At 40.8% G+C, this 20,109-nt stretch overlaps 7 protein-coding genes across 7 annotated transcripts; 5 read left to right on the forward strand and 2 right to left on the reverse strand.

Annotated features, from left to right (window-relative positions):
- Positions 1–119: 119 nt before the first annotated feature.
- On the reverse strand, positions 120–733 carry BCR41DRAFT_359760 (hypothetical protein). Its single transcript, XM_022025250.1, has 3 exons — positions 704–733; positions 541–678; positions 120–518 (listed from the first exon to the last, which is right to left on the reverse strand). The coding sequence occupies exons 2-3, from the start codon at positions 621–623 to the stop codon at positions 416–418; spliced, it is 186 nt and encodes a 61-aa protein (XP_021878223.1). The 5' UTR covers positions 624–678; positions 704–733; the 3' UTR covers positions 120–415.
- A 210-nt stretch (positions 734–943) lies between these two features.
- On the reverse strand, positions 944–4,524 carry BCR41DRAFT_424608 (hypothetical protein). The gene is made up of 2 exons (XM_022030463.1): positions 3,632–4,524; positions 944–3,522 (listed from the first exon to the last, which is right to left on the reverse strand). The coding sequence occupies exons 1-2, from the start codon at positions 4,247–4,249 to the stop codon at positions 1,126–1,128; spliced, it is 3,015 nt and encodes a 1,004-aa protein (XP_021878224.1). The 5' UTR covers positions 4,250–4,524; the 3' UTR covers positions 944–1,125.
- Positions 4,525–4,725: 201 nt separating this feature from the next.
- Positions 4,726–8,691, forward strand: BCR41DRAFT_326177 (putative gamma-adaptin). The gene is made up of 11 exons (XM_022021609.1): positions 4,726–4,921; positions 5,061–5,361; positions 5,499–5,640; positions 5,758–6,108; positions 6,197–6,351; positions 6,490–6,744; positions 6,845–7,118; positions 7,214–7,526; positions 7,612–7,667; positions 7,774–8,409; positions 8,508–8,691. The coding sequence occupies exons 1-11, from the start codon at positions 4,900–4,902 to the stop codon at positions 8,607–8,609; spliced, it is 2,607 nt and encodes an 868-aa protein (XP_021878225.1). The 5' UTR covers positions 4,726–4,899; the 3' UTR covers positions 8,610–8,691.
- A 250-nt stretch (positions 8,692–8,941) lies between these two features.
- On the forward strand, positions 8,942–10,359 carry BCR41DRAFT_339961 (DSBA-like thioredoxin domain-containing protein). The gene is made up of 5 exons (XM_022022179.1): positions 8,942–9,258; positions 9,413–9,463; positions 9,557–9,703; positions 9,837–9,842; positions 9,960–10,359. The coding sequence occupies exons 1-5, from the start codon at positions 9,106–9,108 to the stop codon at positions 10,287–10,289; spliced, it is 687 nt and encodes a 228-aa protein (XP_021878226.1). The 5' UTR covers positions 8,942–9,105; the 3' UTR covers positions 10,290–10,359.
- A 2,014-nt stretch (positions 10,360–12,373) lies between these two features.
- Positions 12,374–12,814, forward strand: BCR41DRAFT_399439 (hypothetical protein; the record flags this gene model as incomplete). Its single annotated transcript, XM_022029064.1, has 1 exon — positions 12,374–12,814. One exon carries the CDS (start codon positions 12,374–12,376, stop codon positions 12,812–12,814), a length of 441 nt encoding a protein of 146 aa, XP_021878227.1.
- Positions 12,815–12,977: 163 nt separating this feature from the next.
- Positions 12,978–13,816, forward strand: BCR41DRAFT_399440 (hypothetical protein; the record flags this gene model as incomplete). Its single annotated transcript, XM_022029065.1, has 3 exons — positions 12,978–13,145; positions 13,242–13,460; positions 13,604–13,816. The coding sequence occupies 3 exons, from the start codon at positions 12,978–12,980 to the stop codon at positions 13,814–13,816; spliced, it is 600 nt and encodes a 199-aa protein (XP_021878228.1).
- A 1,204-nt stretch (positions 13,817–15,020) lies between these two features.
- Positions 15,021–17,908, forward strand: BCR41DRAFT_424611 (hypothetical protein). Its single transcript, XM_022030464.1, has 2 exons — positions 15,021–16,164; positions 16,813–17,908. The coding sequence occupies exons 1-2, from the start codon at positions 15,079–15,081 to the stop codon at positions 17,878–17,880; spliced, it is 2,154 nt and encodes a 717-aa protein (XP_021878229.1). The 5' UTR covers positions 15,021–15,078; the 3' UTR covers positions 17,881–17,908.
- The last annotated feature ends 2,201 nt before the right edge of the window (positions 17,909–20,109 follow it).

Genomic DNA, 20,109 nt, shown 5'->3' on the forward strand with positions numbered 1-20,109 from the left:
CATGAAAATTTATAATACAGACATACAGTACTAACAGCTCTATGCCCCGAGACAAACTTGCAGTTTTATTTTGATACAAATTTGGATAAATGCCCCATGGATGTGATGTGTGAACCCACATCCTATTCTCACTTCTGCTCCCTGGTTACTATTTGTCTGTCTAAAATTTTTCATGAGCTACTACAAACATGACTAGGTCGGGAAAGGCCTTCGTCTTGAAAAAGTTGTAAGTATTAGCTCGACAGTGCTTTCTTGACTAATCTCTTTATTTCTATGCTTGGTCTAGATGGTGTTTTTTTATGGGGAGGACTATTTAGACAACATATAGACCCCACATATCTTAATCATAATAAATTGGTTTGGTGGCATTGTTGTAAAAAATATCTTTGCTTAAGGGACAGAAAGATAGACACAATCAGGAAAAGGCAGGACAAAGGGCGTCAACAAGATTAACAAGAGAAAATAGAGTCAAATAACCTTGACTACAAACAGCACCATAGAATGTCAAAAGATGGGAGCTTTATAGGTGAGCTCACAAACTGAGTTACCGGAAGACAAATGCTTGTTGTGAAAAGGGGAAAAAGATAAATGGCAAGATGAACTGCAGGTGAAGAATAAGACATATGGGGAAAACTGAAGACTTTATTAAGAAGGAAGTTTCTTTGGCTTTTATACTCGGTAGCTTCTTTGGCTTTTATACTCGGTAGCTTCTAGGTGAGGCGGACCCGCCTATGACTACAAAGGCTTTGCGCAAAGATTCCTTTAAGCTGGTTCGACAGATTAGTGGATACAAAATAAACTGAAATTAACTTTAATGACCAGTCACACCACTTGCAATAACAAGCGAGTCAATTGGCTGCCAATACATTTAAGAGTATTCAAAAAATATAAGGGATCGCGACCAAATGGAACGGGCTATACTGATCATATTAACAAAAATGTGCTTTATTTTAATTTATTTTTTTTGAATGAAGTAGTAGGATTTCAAAAAAAAATAAAAATAAAAAAAGTTGTCCTGTACATTTCTAATGACGAATGGGAAAGATGAAAATGGGTACTTCAAGCTGTATTAAGTTCATTCTCAACTAATGTAAATCCTTCATGTAAAATACAGTAGAATAGACCTCAGATGAGATGCCCATATTCCTCTGTCGATTGCATAGACGAGTCATTGTGAAGAAAGCTTCCTGCAGAATCCATCGAGAATGGCTGAAACATCCAGTCCTCTACTCCATCCCCCGAATACAGCAGATGTGTCGCAGGAGAGCTCTCTAAGAACGGCGAGGAGTCTAGGGGAAATTCATCTTGTTCATTGCCTTGCTGGTGAATACAATTGTCGTTGCTATCCTGGCTGCTCTGATCACCATTCTGATAGCGCTTCTCCTGACTGGAGGAGGCAGGGGCGCCAGATGATTTTCGTCCGCTGTGAGACCTTCTACGCGATTGCACAGATGCTACCGATGAGTCTTCTCCGGAAATTAGCTGCAATGTTGAACGTGATTTATCATTCCCTTGTTCATTATTTTGTCCAGAGCCTCCATTCTCAACATGAACATGGCCATTTTCATTCTCGTCCCTATCCGCTGGAGGCAGTGACGGCATCTTGGACTGGTGCGCAAGCTCCTGAGCTAATTTTTGCTGTTCTTGGTACCATCGAAAGACGCTCGAAGTCGGAGTGGCATTCAAGTCATGCTGCTCGTCATCGTCTCCGCTTGGGAGTTTTCGGTCGTTTATCAGGTCCTCAACCTCTGCATCATCTAGATCAATGTTGGGGGGGTCGCTTAAAACAAAGTCTAAAAAACTTCCTGTCTTTTCATCTGTGCTCCATTTGTCAAATTGACTTAAAAGTGCCTTATTAAGCCCTGTAGAAGACTTGTTCCCTACTCCTGTCGAGCTCATTGAAGGGGTTCTTGTGGACGGTGATATCGGGCTTTTGCGTTTCCTAGATTTGAAATTTGAGCTTGGCGACGATAACTCCTCCGGCGATATGAGATGTGTCTGTGAACTAGATAGGTCATGGGACTTCAATGAGTACAATGGGTGCGAGCCTGCGCGACCCGCCGTGTATTCTGAAGCGAGGTGTTGACGCTTCTGTGACGAGGAAGAGTTTGGAGTATGAGGAAGTGGTGAATGAGCAATGGATGGGTTCCGTTTGGCATCTTCAACCTCGTCAGGGGCACTTCGCTTTTGGCTTGGAGCCGGTGGACTGAGGAATCTACGGCCGTTGCTGGTCGTACTCTGTTCTTCAAAGTCGGATAGCTCTATACTTTCATCAAACATATCCTCCTGTCCTTGTTGCTTTCGCATTGCTCGTTTCATCTGTTTCTTCTTCTCGTTGATAGCAGTTAGTGCTATTGTCATGGTTGACATTGGAAGAGGGTTGATGCTGCTATTGATTCGTGACGCCTTAGGTGTTGATTTTGTCGGGTCAGCAGAGCTTGTGTTTCTGGTTGGCAAGATATGATCCGACCTGGATCCATGAGCTGTTAGAGATACGTGTGAATCGAGAGAACGAGTTGGCTGTTGCTGAGATGGTGCTGGAGACGGTGATCGCGAATGATCCGAGGAGTAGTCGCCATTGTGCTGTTGAATACCATTATCGAACTCATATGCCGATGAAGTAGAAATATATGGATCTCTACGTCTAGATCGGCCAATAGTGCTCTCGCCTTTGCGAACATGATTTGTTAGGCTGGGTTTGAGCCGTTTTTCCGCTACCACTTCAAGATATTCACGGTATTGTCTCGCTTTGGTTTCGTCATATTCCTGGAGTTCCATATTCTGCCGTTCCTGCAACTCGCGAAGCTGATCTAGCTGTTTGCGCTGTAATTCTTCTTGATCCCTGCGTTGTTGCGACTGGAGATCCTCTAATTCTCGGCGTTGCTTGAGTTGGAGTTTCTCACGTAATTGTTTAATATTCTCTACAATGTTGGGTGCTGCGCCGTCGTATTTCCTTAAGTTTAAAAGATCAAAACTGTCGTTATCTTCCAAATGAGTGATAGGCTTGCTCGGATTTGAGCGACGATGGTTTTGTCCTGAGATAGTGGGTGAAGCCATAGCGTTCTCTCTACCGGAGCTAACATCCCACGACTGACCAATAAATTGACTACTGCCCCTGCCTCGACGTATCCTTTTGATACCAGCAGTATCGTCAGAATCAATTTCATGTTCCAAGCTATGCAGCTGATGCCGCGTATGGTCTCCAACATGATCTTTTGCTATGCTTTCTGTTGTCCTGGATGTGTTAGGAATAAGATCCCCCTTCCTTGGCTTATCGGAAGATCGTGTGGGCATATGGCCTAGATTTTGAGTCAATGATTCAGTCTCTTCATCAGAAACACTATCCTTTCGATCCCGTAGTGAGCTCTTAAGAAGATTCAGCATTTCTGAGTTATTATCTCTCCCAATATCTTCGAGAACTTCATCATATAGCTCTGAAAACAGATCAATGCTCTGATAATGCAGGTCATGCCCTATCTGAATCTGTGCAGTAGCCAGTTTTGATTTGAGGGAACGCAGGTGCTATTGAACATCAAGAAGAAGGTTAATAAGTCTTGATTTGATCAACATATCTAATCAACAGGTACACCCACAGACCCACAGTATCCAAGTAAGACACCCAAGCATGTACCTTAACGACCTGTGCACGTTTTAAAATCCTATCAGCAGCCTCTTCCTCTCGACGTCTCTTATCCTCTTCAGCTTCTTCTGCAAGCATCGCCAGTTCTCTCTCCATTTCCAAGGTCGTTGGACTAGCACGGTCATTGACTTGCTTGCCTGATCCTGCATCAAGGTTTTCGGCCACTGAAGTGCTCGAAGGCTCGTCAGCTTGGGCTTTTCCTTTGGTTACTGCTGCTGATGATCCTGTTTGGGTTTGGGTTTGGGTTTGGATTTGGGTTTGTCCTCGTGATTTAGTCTTTAGTGGTGGAAATTGAGGTGGCGGAAGTCCCGCAGCGACGGCTGCTGCTGCTGCCTGAGCCTGCTGTCTGAGGATTGTCTTTCTATATTGGCCTCTTTTTTTCCGAGGTTTAGGTGGATCCTTTACAGTATTTATCTCTTGCTTTATGATATCTGACCTTGATCCTTCCCCCGTGGATGAAGTGTAGATGGGTGCGTGTGCTGGTGTGGACGGTGTAATTTTCATTGGAATTATCCTCGCATCTGTCGTTGTCTGAGAGGAAGATGGTATTGAATAAGTTGGTGGCAAATGAATTTTAGTGAATGAATCTAAGTTGTGTTGGGTTCCCATGGTTGCGTCCTCGGTTTAATGTTTTCCTTGGAATCCAATGGGAAAAAGCCACAACACATTCGTTAACTCGATGGTGAGAATGAGACCGGAAGGAAAGGAAAAATGAAAAGATGTAAATTCTCAAACTCGCGATGAAAAATGCATGAATAGACAGGAATGCTCAATGTTGGGTAATGGCAGCAACACAGAGTTGAACAACTCAACATGAGTGTCAATGTAAAGGAAGGAAAAAAGTAAAAAAGTAGAGGCGCTCTGAGTGAAAGCGATGAAAGGAAAGACTTTTTTTTTTTTTTTTTTTTTAGTTTGAGCTGAAGAGGCTGATAGTACGCTGCGAACAAAACAACGCGCTGTGACTGGAAACGCGTTCATCTCATTTAAACATTTTTAATGAAGGTATGCAGCCCATGCATTGAAATGTCCTTCCCGTCATCACCTGAGTGGGGGCTTTCTTTTTTGACGCCCAGCATTCAACTAATCCTGTTCTCTAACTCTCCACGTCTGTCCCAAAGTCATCTCATCTTTCATTTAACGCATCATCTGTGCGGTTTCTTTCAGTCCTACCTTCGGATCCCATTCGTGCTTGCACTACTCCTTCGTCAGTCAAATCAGTCAAGCCAACTATCACGCAAGGAATCGCGTAGTCGTGGACCATGGTGTTTTACCGTTTGAAAGGTAGTCAGCCCTCGTTAGAATTCCAACCGTTAGCTTTAATGTTCAGTTCGGTGACTGAGCTTATAATGCGCGTCAACATTTGGATGAAAAAGTCCTTATATTTCTGAGCTTTTTCATGCCTGATTATATTTTACATTAGATCTCATAAAGGCCATCCGTGCCTGTAAAACTCACGCGGATGAGCGTGCAGTCATCCAGAAAGAGTCAGCATTCATTCGTACATCATTCAAAGAGGAAAACACAGAACTCCGTCATTCCAACATTTCGAAGCTTTTGTATATCCATATGCTTGGCTATCCTGCTCACTTTGGTCAAATTGAATGTCTAAAGTTGGCTGCCAGTCCTTTGTTCTCAGATAAGAGACTTGGCTATCTTGGAACCATGCTACTTCTGGATGAGAATCAGGAAGTTCTTACCCTATTAACAAACTCTTTGAAAAAGTATGATATGAATGTTTACTTTCAATAATAATTTTGATTAGTGGCACGGATATTCGCAAAATAGCAGAGATTATTTTAATCACCTAATATTGATCAAAAGCACTAAACGAACATCTTCTTCAAACTACTTGCTTTAGTGACTTGAACCATTCCAATATGTACATTGTTGGATTGGCGCTTTGCACGCTGGGCAATATTGGGTCTGCAGAGATGTCACGAGATCTTTGTTCAGAAGTCGAGAAACTTCTTGGAAGCTCCAATATGTATATCAGGAAGAAGGTACATTCTATTGTCGTGGACCATCAGCAAGAAAAACTCAATTGTGCATGGAAGAGTCGTCGCTTTTCTTCTCACGGAACATGGTCTTTTATCGATATCAAATGATATAACTTTTAGGCGGCTTTATGTGCTATCAGGATTATCCGTAAAGTTCCTGACCTGCAGGAGAACTTCATCCAGCGGGCCTCGTCACTTCTGAACGACCGTAATCATGGAGTCCTTCTTTCAGGCATCACTTTGATTACCGAAATGTGTTTAGCCTCCCAAGAGACACTTTTGCATTTTCGCAAAGCGGTTCCTGTGCTCGTCCGTCACTTGAAGAGTTTAGTCAGTGCCGGCTTCTCCGCAGAGCATGATGTAACTGGAGTAACGGATCCCTTCCTGCAGATCAAAATTTTACGTCTGCTTCGCATTCTTGGAAAGGACGACGTAGAAAGTAGCGAGGCTATGAACGACATCTTGGCGCAGGTCAGTGCGGGATCATTACCTATACGAAATACTCCTCGATCCGAACCACTAATATTCAATCGAGTGATTGTCTATCTATATATAATAGGTAGCCACTAATACAGAAGCGTCTAAGAATGTCGGCAATTCCATTCTCTACGAAACCGTGTTGACGATCATGGAGACACCATCGGACAATGCTCTCAGAGTCCTTGCGATCAACATCCTTGGAAAGTTTTTAAGCAATAGAGATAACAACATCAGGTAACAATGCAGTGATATAATACATCCTTTTACATTTAGGCTTAAATTCGTAGTTCTGATGCTAGAGCATCTATGTTGATGACCTCTTTTTTTTTTTTTTTTTTTTTTTTTTTTTTCCTGCTTGTTTGTTTGTGACAGATATGTCGCGTTGACCACTCTCAACAAGTCAATCTCACTGGATGTCAACGCTGTTCAACGCCATCGCAATATTATTTTGGACTGCCTTCGCGATGCTGATATCTCCATTAGGAGACGCGCTCTTGAGTTGTCTTTCTCACTTATCAATGAGTCTAATGTTCGAGTGCTAACTCGAGAACTTCTGGCTTTCTTGGAGGTTGCTGATAATGAGTTCAAGCCTAGTATGACAACGAAGATTTGTCTCGCTGCAGAAAGGTAATGGTTACGGTGGTTGAATTTCATTTTATCTCATGTCAATACTTCGCCTAGTACATGATATGCTGTACTGATATCAGGACCGAATAACAATCAATAGATTTGCACCCAATAAACGCTGGCACCTTGATACTGTTATGCGTGTGTTGAAGCTGGCAGGAAACTATGTCCGCGAGGAGATGTTAGCAGCATTTATTCGTTTGGTGACTCAGACCTCTGAACTTCAAGGATACACCGTCCAAAAGCTGTATACATCTCTCAAGGAGGACATCTCTCAAGAATCACTTACCTTGGCAGGTGTCTGGGTCATTGGTGAATATGGAGATATTTTGGTCAGTGGTGGCAGTTATGAGGAGGAGGAACTTGCTAAGGAGGTAAGCTGAAATATCAAGTCAATATGCAGTCAAACTTACTGGACTATATCAGTGAACTCCAGTAACCGTTCGCTCTTCTATACTCACTTTACCAGGTTTCTGAGTCTGACGTAATTGATTTATTGGAGTCCATTTTGGCTGGACCATTCGCCAACCAAGTTCTCCGTGAGTATGTCATCACGGCCCTTATGAAGCTGACGTCCCGGTTCACTTCCCCCACATCCTCAGAAAGAGTCAAGCAACTGCTTGTAGGTTTTTCCACCTCTATTGAGGTTGAAATCCAACAACGTGCTGTTGAGTTTACCAATCTCTTCCAATATGACGAGATCCGCCCGGCTGTACTTGAACGAATGCCTGTTATGCAGATCAAGGAAACCATCATCGCAGGCGAAAACCTCAATAGTGCAGGTAAGAGCTCTTCTGTTCCTTGGAACCTATTCCATTGACCAACTCTCATCATTTTAATAACTCCTCCTTGGATTTTATTTCACAGCTTCAGGCAGCTCAGGAACACAGGCAAGCAGTTCAGCGGGACCAAGTGACCAGGATGTAAGTAACCTTCATCTTCATCTCCACCTACAAGCTAGTGGCAAAGGAACAATATAGCGCTAATATTCACTCGTGCTTTGTCTCTTATTATATTATCATGAATTAGCTTCTTCTCGATTTGATGGGTATCGGAACTAGTGGAGGCACCACTAATGCACAAATTTCAACAGGAACACCGGCGTCGTCCGGAAATGGTGCTGGTAACAATATTGACCTTCTAGCTGATCTCTTTGGCGGATCAAGTGTATCCAGTCCACCAGCGGCCACCAACCAATCTGCAGCTGCTGTTAGTAACCTCTTCTCAGGCATGGGTGATGTCGCTGCTGCATCGCCTTCGCCTTCGGCCGCCGGTAACAATATTTTGGATCTTCTTGGAGGGGGTATGGCTGCGCCATCTGCATCGCCCACGTCTACTCCAGCAAATGCCAGGAACGCATCAAGTAATAGCAACGGATCCACGTCGAACCAGTCAACGCCCTCTCAAAAGACTCACCCTGTCTACTCAAAGAATGGTCTTAATATTGTATTTAACCCACAGCGCGATAGTACCAATCCTAATGTGGTCAACATTCAGGCAACATTTACAAACGATAGCAATCTCTCTGGAGGCACTATCAGTGGTCTTCAGTTCCATGCGGCCGTTCCCAAGACACAGCAATTGCAGATGCGCCCAGCGTCATCTAATGAGATTGCTCCTGGAGGTTCTGCAACTCAGTTACTCAAGATCGCCAACCCTCAAAAAGTAATGTTCTACTCTTGCATCTTTAATCGGCTAATTTTAAAGTGATTACATGAGAGTTAACGATTCGTTTAAATATATTGAAAATCATTTGCTTATAGACACCTGTTCGACTTCGTCTCAAGATCGTATATACCACAGCGAACCATGGTGCCGTGACTGATCTCTCAGAATTTGCAGGATTTCCAGAGGGTGCTTATTAAGTCTAGAAGTACAGAAAGCATAGGCATGATACAAGCAGGAGAAAACTTTGAGTTAATAGATGAATAGGCAATAATTCTTTTTATAAAAAAAAAAAAAAAAAAAAAAATAGTTTCCTGTTGAACCAATTGATGATCGACCGGACCCTTGAACTTGTTCTTCAAAATGTGTGATGCTTCAGGGCGAATAGCAGCGCGAACCGAGAGGCTCAATTTCCCCACATCTTGTATATCACACCCTTAATACCAGAGATGATGTCTTACAAAATACAGTTCTAGTAAATCACAAATGAAAATGGTCCATTTTTTTTTTAAAAACTCTCTCTCCCATGACATGGCAAATGAAGAAGGATATTGATAATTGGGTTGTTATCTCTCTTCCCCCTCAGATCAAGTTTCATCTGAAAAATTTTCGTGACTAGATGAACGGCACTGTATAAAAAGACATCGTTGTTCCCACATCCTTTATTATATTTCTTCTCTTTATATCGTCGACATCATGGCTTCTCGATCAACCATCACCTGCTTTTATGATATCGTTTCGCCTTATAGTTACTTTGGTGTCAAGTTGCTCAACCGGTACCGACAACAACCTCAGTGGCAAAACGTTGCTGTCGAATTCCGACCTGTGTTCCTGGGTGGGATCATGAATGTAAAGAAACATTAGAAAGAATGAACAGAAGATGCGAGATGCTGAATTGGATGGGAGGAACAAGAATGCCATTGGTATTCCGCTTTTTTTTTTTTTTTTTTTTTTTTTTCCCTTTTTTCTCAGACTTCTTTTCTTGACTTTTAAAAACAAATAGGGTGCTAAAAACCAGCCTCCTGCTACGATCCCTGCAAAGGGCAAATACATGGTAGATACAATAAGAAAAAAAAAAAGTTGGCTTTTGTGCTGTTGTTATCAGGTGGTGTCATCAATTCGGCTAACTGACACACAAAAAAACCAGATTAAAGATCTTCATACGATTAGCAAAATTACTGGGATCCCCTTCCAGTTCTCCTCCAACTTCCCTTTGTTGACTATTCCTACTATGCGCTTACTCATTGCTATTCAGAAGCATGAGTCAGCCAAGTATGAGCAATGTATCGAAAAGGTAAAGAAAAAAGCTCTTCGTTATTTGAGGGAAAAAAAAAAAAAAAAAAAAAAAAAAGAACTGAACAAAGACTTGATGATACTAAGAGCTCTCTTATTGTCTCAATTGCTTGTTATATCCATTTATTCCATAGCTCTATGTAAGTTGAGAACAAAGTCATTTTATTATCTATTTTTTTTTTTTTTTTTTTTTCATCTTTATATTGCTTTTTATTTATTCACTTTCTTTGCCTGTTTTTTGTTCAATCGATGGGTAGGATGAGTACTGGGTCCAGGACAATGATGTGACCGATGCTGCTATCCTTGTGAAGGCACTCTCCCCAATTTTGGGCTCGGCCAATGCTGTTGAAAAATACCTTCAAATGACATCTGATAAAGGCATCAAACAAACATTGATGGACAACACACAGCAAGCAGTTGACATTGGTGCCTTTGGTGCCCCTACTTTCATCGTTAAGAAGGCTGGTACAGAAGCAGGAGAGGAAGTCATGTTCTTTGGTTCAGACCGTTTTGAAATGATGGCTTCGTTCTTGGACTTGCCATATCCCGGCATTACCTTCCATAAAACGTCTTCACCAAAGCTATAATTTTTTATGAAAATTAAAAAGGGAGACACGTGTTTCTAGATCAAATACATGTATACAACTTATTGCAAATAAAAAAAAAAAAAAAAAAAAAAAAAAGAGAGAGAGAGAGATAAATAACATTAAGGCTATTAGCAGCTAAAAACACCGCTGAGAACTTTTTAAGCGGTTACACTTTTCTGGATCTGTATAATATTCTCCTAGTCCTAGTTAAAATGAAAATAAAAGGCCGGTCGTTCTAGGCGAAGATATTGCCGAAAATGATAAGTATACAAAAAAAAGTACAAGTTGAGGAATCTGAAGGGTAAGAAATGTGATCGTGATCATGGCTACTGTGTTAATTAGACGTTAATAAAGCGGCTCCCCCATTGAGAATGTGAGAGAGGGTGCACGCTTTACACAAGAGAGCGTACAAAGAATTTTTTATTTTTTATCTACTACGGAAAGAGCCCAAACTGGCACTAAAACGCGTCAATGTGACAAGGAAATGTAACCAGTCCGAAGCCCACACGTTGTCTCTCGAGCCAATAATATTAAGCGCTTGGAGCATTCGCCCTCCAAAATAGCTACACTTGGCGTCTATGATTGTGAAAATAGTTCTGTGACAGTAATATAGGTTTTACATCCTCAGCCAATCTTTGGCTGACGTGCAAGCGTGTGTGTACATGTACCAAGGCCCGAATATAAGATTTTTCTGTCAGCGATGGTAATGTCTACAAGAAGCGCAGACACATGGTCTCTTTGTTTTGTGGTGGCCCCAATTCAAATTTAGTAATCAAACACACACTACAAATGCTTCGCTGCGGAAAATGAAGAAATAAAAAAAAGGCCTCTGTGATTAGTGTTGGTCACAACTTCCAGGGCGGGTAGGATAAGTGGATTTATGGCCTTGAATAGGCTCTATTAGCTTTCTATCCGATATGATTACCTCAATATCATCTTTATATAAACATGAGAATGCGGCTAATTACCTTTTGATCCACTAAGGACCTTTACCCATTTATCAATTCTCTTTCAGGAAGATTACTATTCAGAACTAAGAACTAGGGGTGACCAGGTTACTGATGGTCACTTAATTGGGCAGGGTCCGCCCAGATCTATAATCAGGATACTCCAGTGGATTTTAGAGAGCTCTCCTTCATGTACCCATTTTTCTGATGTGCAGACAAAAGACCGAGGTTCAGGTAAAATAGGGATTATTAAAAAAAAAAATTCCCATGGTCCTCTCTCTCCCTCCTGAGCAACATGTTTATGTTAAAATCCTGGCCCAATATATCGAGGACATAATATAGTAAATACAAAAAAAAAAAAAAAAAAAAAACGCGCTCGGAATGATGGTGAATGAGTGCAAACAAGGCGATGTCGTTTTAAACTTCTCTTTCTTACCTCTCTTTCCTTTTAAAGATAACGTGCAAATGAGGTATTACTTTGACAGTGAAATCCACGATCTGATTATAAAAAGAGAGGTAAGAAAAAACAAAGTAGGCTGCATTCTTCATTCTTTTTTTTTTTTTTCTTCTTCCTCTTCTTTCTATTTCTACAAATTTCCTCTTGTTTTTTTTTTTACTTCACGCCTTGTACTTACTACCTGCTTTTTCTTTGTATGTAAATCGCGTCGCACTCGTATCTCAATTTCTTTTTGTTTTTGCTTTAGCATTTCGGTATAGCACTCTTGACCATTAACTTCATACATCTCTATCCCCCGCATCAGTAGGTTAGCAAAAAAAGAAAAGAAAGAATGATGAGACAGATGAGACAGATGAGAAATACAAGTAAAAAGAAGGCAAAAAAAAAAAGTCAACAGCCATAAAAGTTCGTCCGAGGATTGTGAGCGTTCCTTGAATGGAGGGGCCAACACCTTTACCTGTTTTGATCTAAGAGAAATGAAGTGACAAAGGGAAGGAACAACATAATATATGAATACACCAACAATGTGCAAATGAGGGGAGATGGCTGGTTTTCAGGGGAGTGGGAGGTTGAAGAAGCGACAAGATTCGCTCCTTACTGTTGTGCAAACAACCATTACCTTTCCATTTCCTCCTTTTAGTATTTTATACACAGGTGTTTTAATATGAACAAGTCATCCAATGTCTAATGGCTTTTTGCTATCTCTGCCTATCCGGAAATGGTGCTCCTTAGGCTGGAATATCGAGCAGATGAACAACTACTTCCCTATTAGCAAGTTCGAACACGTCCACCCTGTGGATCTTTGTCCACCGCCATGCCGTTTTATTCGCGAACGTTCCCAAAAGATTGGCTGGACTAATGTTACTGTCATCTACGAAGGTGCTCTTAGTTCCAACCTCCCAGGCTTGGATGATCTCAAGGGTAAGTTTAATCTTGTGACGATGTCCTATCTTTCCATGATAGGCAATATTTATGCTCTAGTCGATCACATCCAAACCTTGCTCGAGTTCAAGACTGGTGTCACCGGTGTCTCTGACTTTTACACTTCCAGAAATGTGACTAAACCCAGCGTTTATGGGGTTGAGGATTACCAATCCAACTGGCTCACCCACAACTTTTAGCAAATTTGATTCTCGTTTGATCATGTCCACCATGCTTCGCATCGCGAGTATCTGGAGCACCGTTTTGGTGTCAAGAAAGTGATCAATGGCTGAAACCACTTTGTCATTCCCTTTATTGTCTAGATCCCTTATTATATCTGGCTGGAGTAAAAGAAGCGCTCAGATGTCCGGAGAGATCGATCAACTCTCACCATTGCTCTCACCAGCAGCGTTGCAATTCTGGTACAAGAACAAGGATTCCTTTGACAGTAGTTTCTATGAAGCGAGATACACTGGATTAGCCTTCTGGGCCTTCAAATGCCTCGCACATGTGATGGGTGTGGAGAAGGCCGTGGAGTAGGCCGTTGCCACCGACGATATTGAGGCTCAGTATCGGGTATGGGAGAGGGTGGTCAAGTCAGCAGTGTTTCTAGCATGGTTGCTCGAGCGGGCGATGTCACATCCGGCGTTCTTGTGGAATACATTGGGTGTGCCTGTGAATCAGTGGAAAATGATCTTAGATGAAGGTACTACAGCGAGGTACTTTTATGATACACTTGATCTGGTCATGGAGCGTTCGCTGTTCAGGAATGATCAGTACTTTTACTACATGATTATTGTCCGCAAGTACACCCGAGAGCCTTGTCCATCCAACCTCACTGAGGCTGTATGCCAGGTGCTTAAAGAAGACAAAGCAACGGATGCGATGCTTCTACATACAAAATCAATTACACAAGTGCTAAAATCGTTTGTTAACGGAGAGCTGGCCAAGGCCGTGAGATAGATCACATGGACTGGTTTCCGTTTGAGAATGCAGAAGAAGAGACCAGGGAGGTTTGTAGAACAGTGCGCAAGGGAGGTATGGTTCTGTGGAGGAGTGCTGGACCTATGCCTTGGTGTAATGCCATGTTTGAGAAGCATGAATTCACAGTTGAGACAGTTGATGTCCGTATCCCTGGCAGTGACGCCTCAGTTGGTCGAACCAATAGATATGCTTCCTGGTACAAGGCCATCAAACAGTGAAAGAAAGAAAGGAAAGAAAAAAAAAAAAAAAAAAAAAAAAAAACTCATTGACATGGAAAGCCAAATAGGAATGTTCGCGGTTTTTGCTGTTAATATCACTATTATTATCATTATTACAATTATCGTTATTGTTATTATGACTACTATTGTTACTATCACTTCTTCCCTCATCCTTTTACTGCACTCTATATAAAAAGATGCGTTAAATGTGACAGGAAAGTCCTGATCAAAATTTTACAGAAGTCTGTGCTCTCAAATTCAGAGATTGAAAATGATGATGGAGGAGAAAATTTGTTTATGTACATGTACATGTACGCGACATACGCGCTCTTGGGAGATGAAGGTTAGTTAGTATATGTAATAAAGATTGCATGGGCATCTTAATATTTTTCCACAATGTAGTTGCTTTGCGCTACTCTGTTGGCAATGAAGCAAGCTCTCAGAACTTTAAATTAATTCGTTCACATCCAACCATGTTCTCGTTTTCTGATTGTCGGTTTTTCATTATTATTAATATTATTATTATTTTCATAAATCATGTCATCTCATTTAAAATATTCATCACCATGGCATTTGGCTTTCTCATTAAAGGTCTTGTTGTTTTTTGCTGTTGTTTGTGGGGATGGAATTGCGTACCTTTTTTTTTTTATCATTTATTTATTTAACAAAGGATTTTTTATAGTGTGGGGGATAGTGATGGGCAGTGTGACAAGAGTCGACGGAGGGTGTGCTCACTTTTCTGGGGTGTGTGTTAGTCTACTTTAATACATGGAGCATCGACAAACAAACAGTTACATCGCCCTAGCACAACCAAACTAAAATTAGGCAACCTTCAAAGGATAATTCGTCGACTGCAAGGAACAAAAGGAACAAGGGTGCTTACAACATGTGCTTAACAACCATGCAAACCTATTCTACATGTACAATGTGTATTATAACTGACTGAGCAATACCATCTGGACAAGCAATTTTTTTTTTTTCCTTCTTCATCTCCACCTTCTTCTTCTTCTTATTTCTCCTCTCCTCTTCTCCTTCATTAACCATCATCATCATCATCTTTTCCTTGTCTTTTTTTTTTTATTTTTTTTTATTTAAAAAAAATCCTCCGTGCCTAAACGTCTCATTCATTCATTCAATTCTCATTTGACCTTCCATTCTCCTGAACAAGCCTTTTTCATTATTACTTCTTACACAGTTAAAAAAAAAAATAAAAAAAAAAAGGAGAAGGAAAAGGAGCGGAAGAAAATAAAAAATAAAAAAAAATGTCAGCGGCGGATGTCTCTTTGACCATATCAAAGTCGTCTGCTAGATCTGGATCTGAATCTGATTCCACAATAACAGTACAAAATGCATGTAAACCCGTACACAGCTTAGACACACATGCAATAGCAACATCCTCGCACCAGCAAATTCTCGACCATGACAAAGCAATAGAAGCAATTGAAGCAACAGGCGCAACAAAAGCACATCATTCTAATTATCATCAGCCTTCTCTCCCTCCTCTTTCTCCTTTTGAACCCATTTCCTCCACTTCAACGAGTCCCACTGCGAGTACCACAGCCCCTTCTCCACCTCCTTCTCCTTCTCCATTCCCATCTCCATCTTTATCATTATCTCCTCTTCCCTCTCATTCTTGCTATTACTCCCCTGTGACCACGCCCTATCCCATCGTATACTCTTCTCCCTCTCTTATTGACTCTGCCCGTTCTGCTTCCTCTTCTGCATCAGCCCTTCATTCACTCTCTTCTTCCCCATTCACTTCTCACCCACCACTTCGATCTTCCATCCCTCCCCCTCCATTATATTCCCTTCCACTTTCACTTTCGCTCTCACTTGACCCATCGCAACCACAGTCACAACAACACATCTCCAACAATACCACTACCAGACCTTTGTCATTGTCTCTTTCTCTTTCCTCTCCTTCTTCTCCTTCTGTTCATGCATCTGGTTCTTATCCTCAACTAGAGTCACATTCAAACTCATATTTTCCACCTCTGTATCAAGATTGGAGAAACATTCCCAGTATCATGTCAACTTATCCGCCACCGCCCTTGTCCCCGGTCATTCCTTCAATCCCACAATTATCCACACACTCGCCACAAAGTGTTTACAACCTTGGAGATGGTCAAGAACAAGCCAACAACAGCCCTACACCCAGCTTAACTAATACATCCATAACTACAACCAACAACACCCGTCCTCGTTCCGTCCTTGACCTGGCCATCGACACCGCAAGTACAAATCCTGCTGGTCGTCGTGTGCGAAGGAACGTTGTGACTCGATGGCGAAATATTCCTCGCAACGCACGTATCTTTCTGACGTTTAATGTTGTCATGACAATAGCCAAGGTATGTGACAACGAAACTTTTTTAATTTATCATTCGGTATATTCTTCCATGCAGAAATACATCTCCCATCTCGTAATCATGGAGTGCGTCATTTAGTCTGTTTGAACCTTGGGAATTTTTAAAAAGTTTATTCAATATCGACCCGTTACTTCTTGCAGCCGTTTTGTGTTCTCCAGAAAGCCTTCATTCTATTCTTACCATTATCAGCAGCACTCTCACCATCATTCCTAAAGCGGGTCACCACAGCACACCAAAAAATGATGGAGATTGACCTCTCAGAAACAATAATGTCGGGGTTAGAAGAAAGAGACAATAAACTCGTTCATCATCTGGACAGTAAGGGTTCGATCAATCATGGCAAAAAAGTACAGGCATCACTTCATAGAACACAAAACACATACACACACGCATACAGTATAAAAGAATCCATGGTGAAGCTTTTCAGTTCCTTCATCTCCATTATTCAGTACATTTTAAGACGCATACAGGCTCCTTGATCTCTGGAGCTTTTATATATACATATATATATATAAATGTATGTGTGTGTGTTTATGCATACAAGTATTTTTCGTTAGATGACACCAACTGAAATACCGATATATTTGGCTTTTTTTTTTTTTTATTATTTTGCTACTATTGTGCATATAGATTGTGTCAACAATCGTAGTTTTGATCTTAGATAAAGATGCATACTGCCCGTATCTAAAGGTTTTGCTTCTGCTCTATGCTATCCGATCGGCTATTGGCCTACCCTTCTCAGCTTATGCTCACTTACACCCACGTATCCAGGGAGCACCACTCACGACTCGTGACATTATTCTGGAACGACAAAGGACTTTAATGGAGATTGCAGGAACCTGTCTGTTCTTTCTTTCCAACTACTTTTTGTTCACTCAGGTCGACTGTCGAGTGAGAGCACCTGCGGTTTTTTACATGACAGTTGTTCATGTGATTCTGGGCTATATTGTCATTCTCATCCCCATCATTTTATGCTTGGCTGTCATCCTATGTTTGCCATTGGTGCTCCATATCATGCGTGCTCTGGATCTAGGCCCTGTTGTAGGGGTCAAAGGAGCAACCGACGAAATGATTGATGCTATCCCAATTGTCAAATATCGCAGACCTGTTGAAGTAGCAACGAATGAGAGCACTCGAAGCACAGTGGTGGATTTAAGTTCGACGGATGATAGGATTGAAGCAGGAACGCCTTTGTCAATCATAGCTCCTACAACTAGCGCTCCATCAGCTGTATTGGGTGCACCCAATTCATCTTCAGTACCACAGTCTGCACCCCAAACACCAAAGAGAGGTCTATTTGGGTTTTATAAGAGAGGCAAAAAGTTGTCTGGAACGAACAAGAATAGTGATGGGTCTCTACCCTCACAGGATAGCAATTCGGTCGAATATTTGACGTTGTCAGACCCGCAGGATGCGATTTGTGCGATCTGTCTTTGTGACTATGAGAATGAGGAAGTTTTGCGAAAGATGAACTGTAACCATTACTTTCACAAGGATTGTGTGGATGAATGGCTGCGGTTGAATAGATGCTGTCCACTATGTAAACGCGATATTGAGGAGCTTGCAGGAGTGCGGGAGCCAACAGATACGAACACAGGAACAGGAACACAAGCAACGACCTCTTCACCATTGTCTTCATCACCTTCTCCAACTCTGCCATCTGTGTCGCAACCTACTATGACTGGATCTCGTTCATGATTATCCAGGTGAACATAATCAATTTACGACTATTAAAAAAAAAAAAAAAAAAAAAAAAAAAAGGCTTACAAAGCCTGTGCCTGTAATTGTAAAAATGTATTCTAGAAGAAAATAAATAAATAAATAAATAAAAGACAATGTACGTCATGATCATCGGGGGAGGTTAAAAAATAAGGGGGCGTAGTGTTCTTTAAAAGTTGTTTGTTAAAAAGTCGAAAGAATGACCGGAGCTTACGACTGTCGAAACTTCACCATTGTACTTTCTTGGTCCAAAAATGGACTGGATTGTCAAGAAGTTTGTTCATTACGTGAGGCACTTGAGCAGCTACATGTACTTGCAATACTTTAAAGGGCATGGTTCAAAAACAAAAACAAAAGATCCCCTATTTTTTTTTTTTCTTTTCTTTTTTACTTCTCACAATAAGTATATATCCGTATATGGTATGTGGCAGGCCATTAGTTAACGCCATGATGTTGTCTGTTCTTTCCCTTTGTACTCCAAGGGACGAGGTACTTAAAGAAAGAGAGAGAGGAGAGATGATGTTCATGCATTTTGAGAGATTATAGGCAATGACGGACAAACATCAACTCAACCGAGAAGGACGCAGATGTTGTTGATATGCTGATAGAGCATAAATATAAACAAAGAGTTTGTTCGATTATTATTATTATTATTATTATTATTTTGTCTATCACCGAGTAATGACTTGCCTAGCAATAATCATGCACAATGTGGAAGGAGAGAGAGTCTGTTGTGAAAAGATAAATAATAAGAAGGTACAATAGTCCGCAAAATAAATAAGAAAACGATGCCAAAGAGTAAATAGAAAACAAAGGTGCTCTATGTTCATGTATGATGTATAATATAATATATTCATGATGAGTTTAGTTAGTGAGGGTTCCAACAGAGCTTTAAACTGCTCATGGAGATTCCTCATGACAATTAACTCCAGATCCGTTATTCAGAACAAATTTCTTTCATCTTTGAAAAGTAACGCCTACACACATTATATTTACAAAACTTGTACACAACAGGAAAAGGCTACAAAAAAAAAAGCGCAACTTTGCTAGCCTAGAGATCACAAAGATTGTCAATATGATATAAACATATTTGTGTAGTTCTACTGAACAATGTCGCTGAACCATGCATAAAACAATGTTGTATGTCGAATGCGAAAAGTAACAAGTATGGGGAGGATCCTTTTTTTTTTTTTTTTTTTTTTTTCTTTCTAGAGTGATATAAAGAATAAAAAAGAGGAGTTGGCCTTGCGCTCAAGCCAACAGGTTCTCTTGGAGTGGATCATTGTTCCTTTTCTTTTTTTTTACTATTGTCCCCACTAATGTAGCATATAAACGTTCTTGTAAAAAAAAAACCGTTGGAATGCTATTTTGGTTGAGATATCATATTATTATATCATTATTGTTTGTTAGTGCAAATTTCTAATACGAAACACGCTTCGACGCGATTTTTTTTCTTCTCCTAATGAAGGATATACAAAATTAAAGAATCGTGGTGTCTTATGAGGTAGACCTGGAATTATGGGGAAAGAGAGAGAGAAGGGAACTGGAGGGAAAGGCGGGGCAGCGAGAGTAGGATGAAGGAGAGAAGAAGGCTTTAGATGAGAAAAGGTTCAATGTTGCAGAATAAAAGAAATGAGGCGTTAATTGGAACAGGATCTTGACAACCCTTGCTTTGTATACGACAAGTATAATAATATACATGTGTGTATAATTTGATCCTTCTCACCTTTTTTTTTTTTTTTTTTTTTTTTTTTCCCGTAACAAGTTCTCCTTTTTTTTTTTTTTTTTTTTTCTGCTGCAGACCCATGGTCAGTCGGACAAAATGCATAATGGGTGGACTTTTTTTTCTTTTTGAAATGGGCAACATTTTCAGATACAATAGTCGATTGACTTGATTTGCATTGACAATAGAGCTGCAGGAAGGTAAAGTAGGAAAGAGAACACACACAACAAAGTTTCCATCCCATTCGTCCTCTGTCGCTTTGTACCTCCATCCTATCCCTTCTGGGCAACGATCCTTCACCCTTTTTTTTTTTTTTTTTCTCTTGACTCGAACATCTTTTTCGTCCTTATATGATTGTTCCCAGGTGGCTGGCAAGTTGTCATTCTACTCTTTGCTTATATGCTTGTCATCTTTTTCCCCCACATTTTTTTGATGTTGTTTATAGTATTTACATGTATATATGCATGAAGCTGGTTGGAACTTGA

This window comes from Lobosporangium transversale (genome assembly GCF_002105155.1).
Source record: "Lobosporangium transversale strain NRRL 3116 chromosome Unknown BCR41scaffold_39, whole genome shotgun sequence".
Lineage (NCBI taxonomy): Eukaryota > Fungi > Mortierellomycota > Mortierellomycetes > Mortierellales > Mortierellaceae > Lobosporangium > Lobosporangium transversale.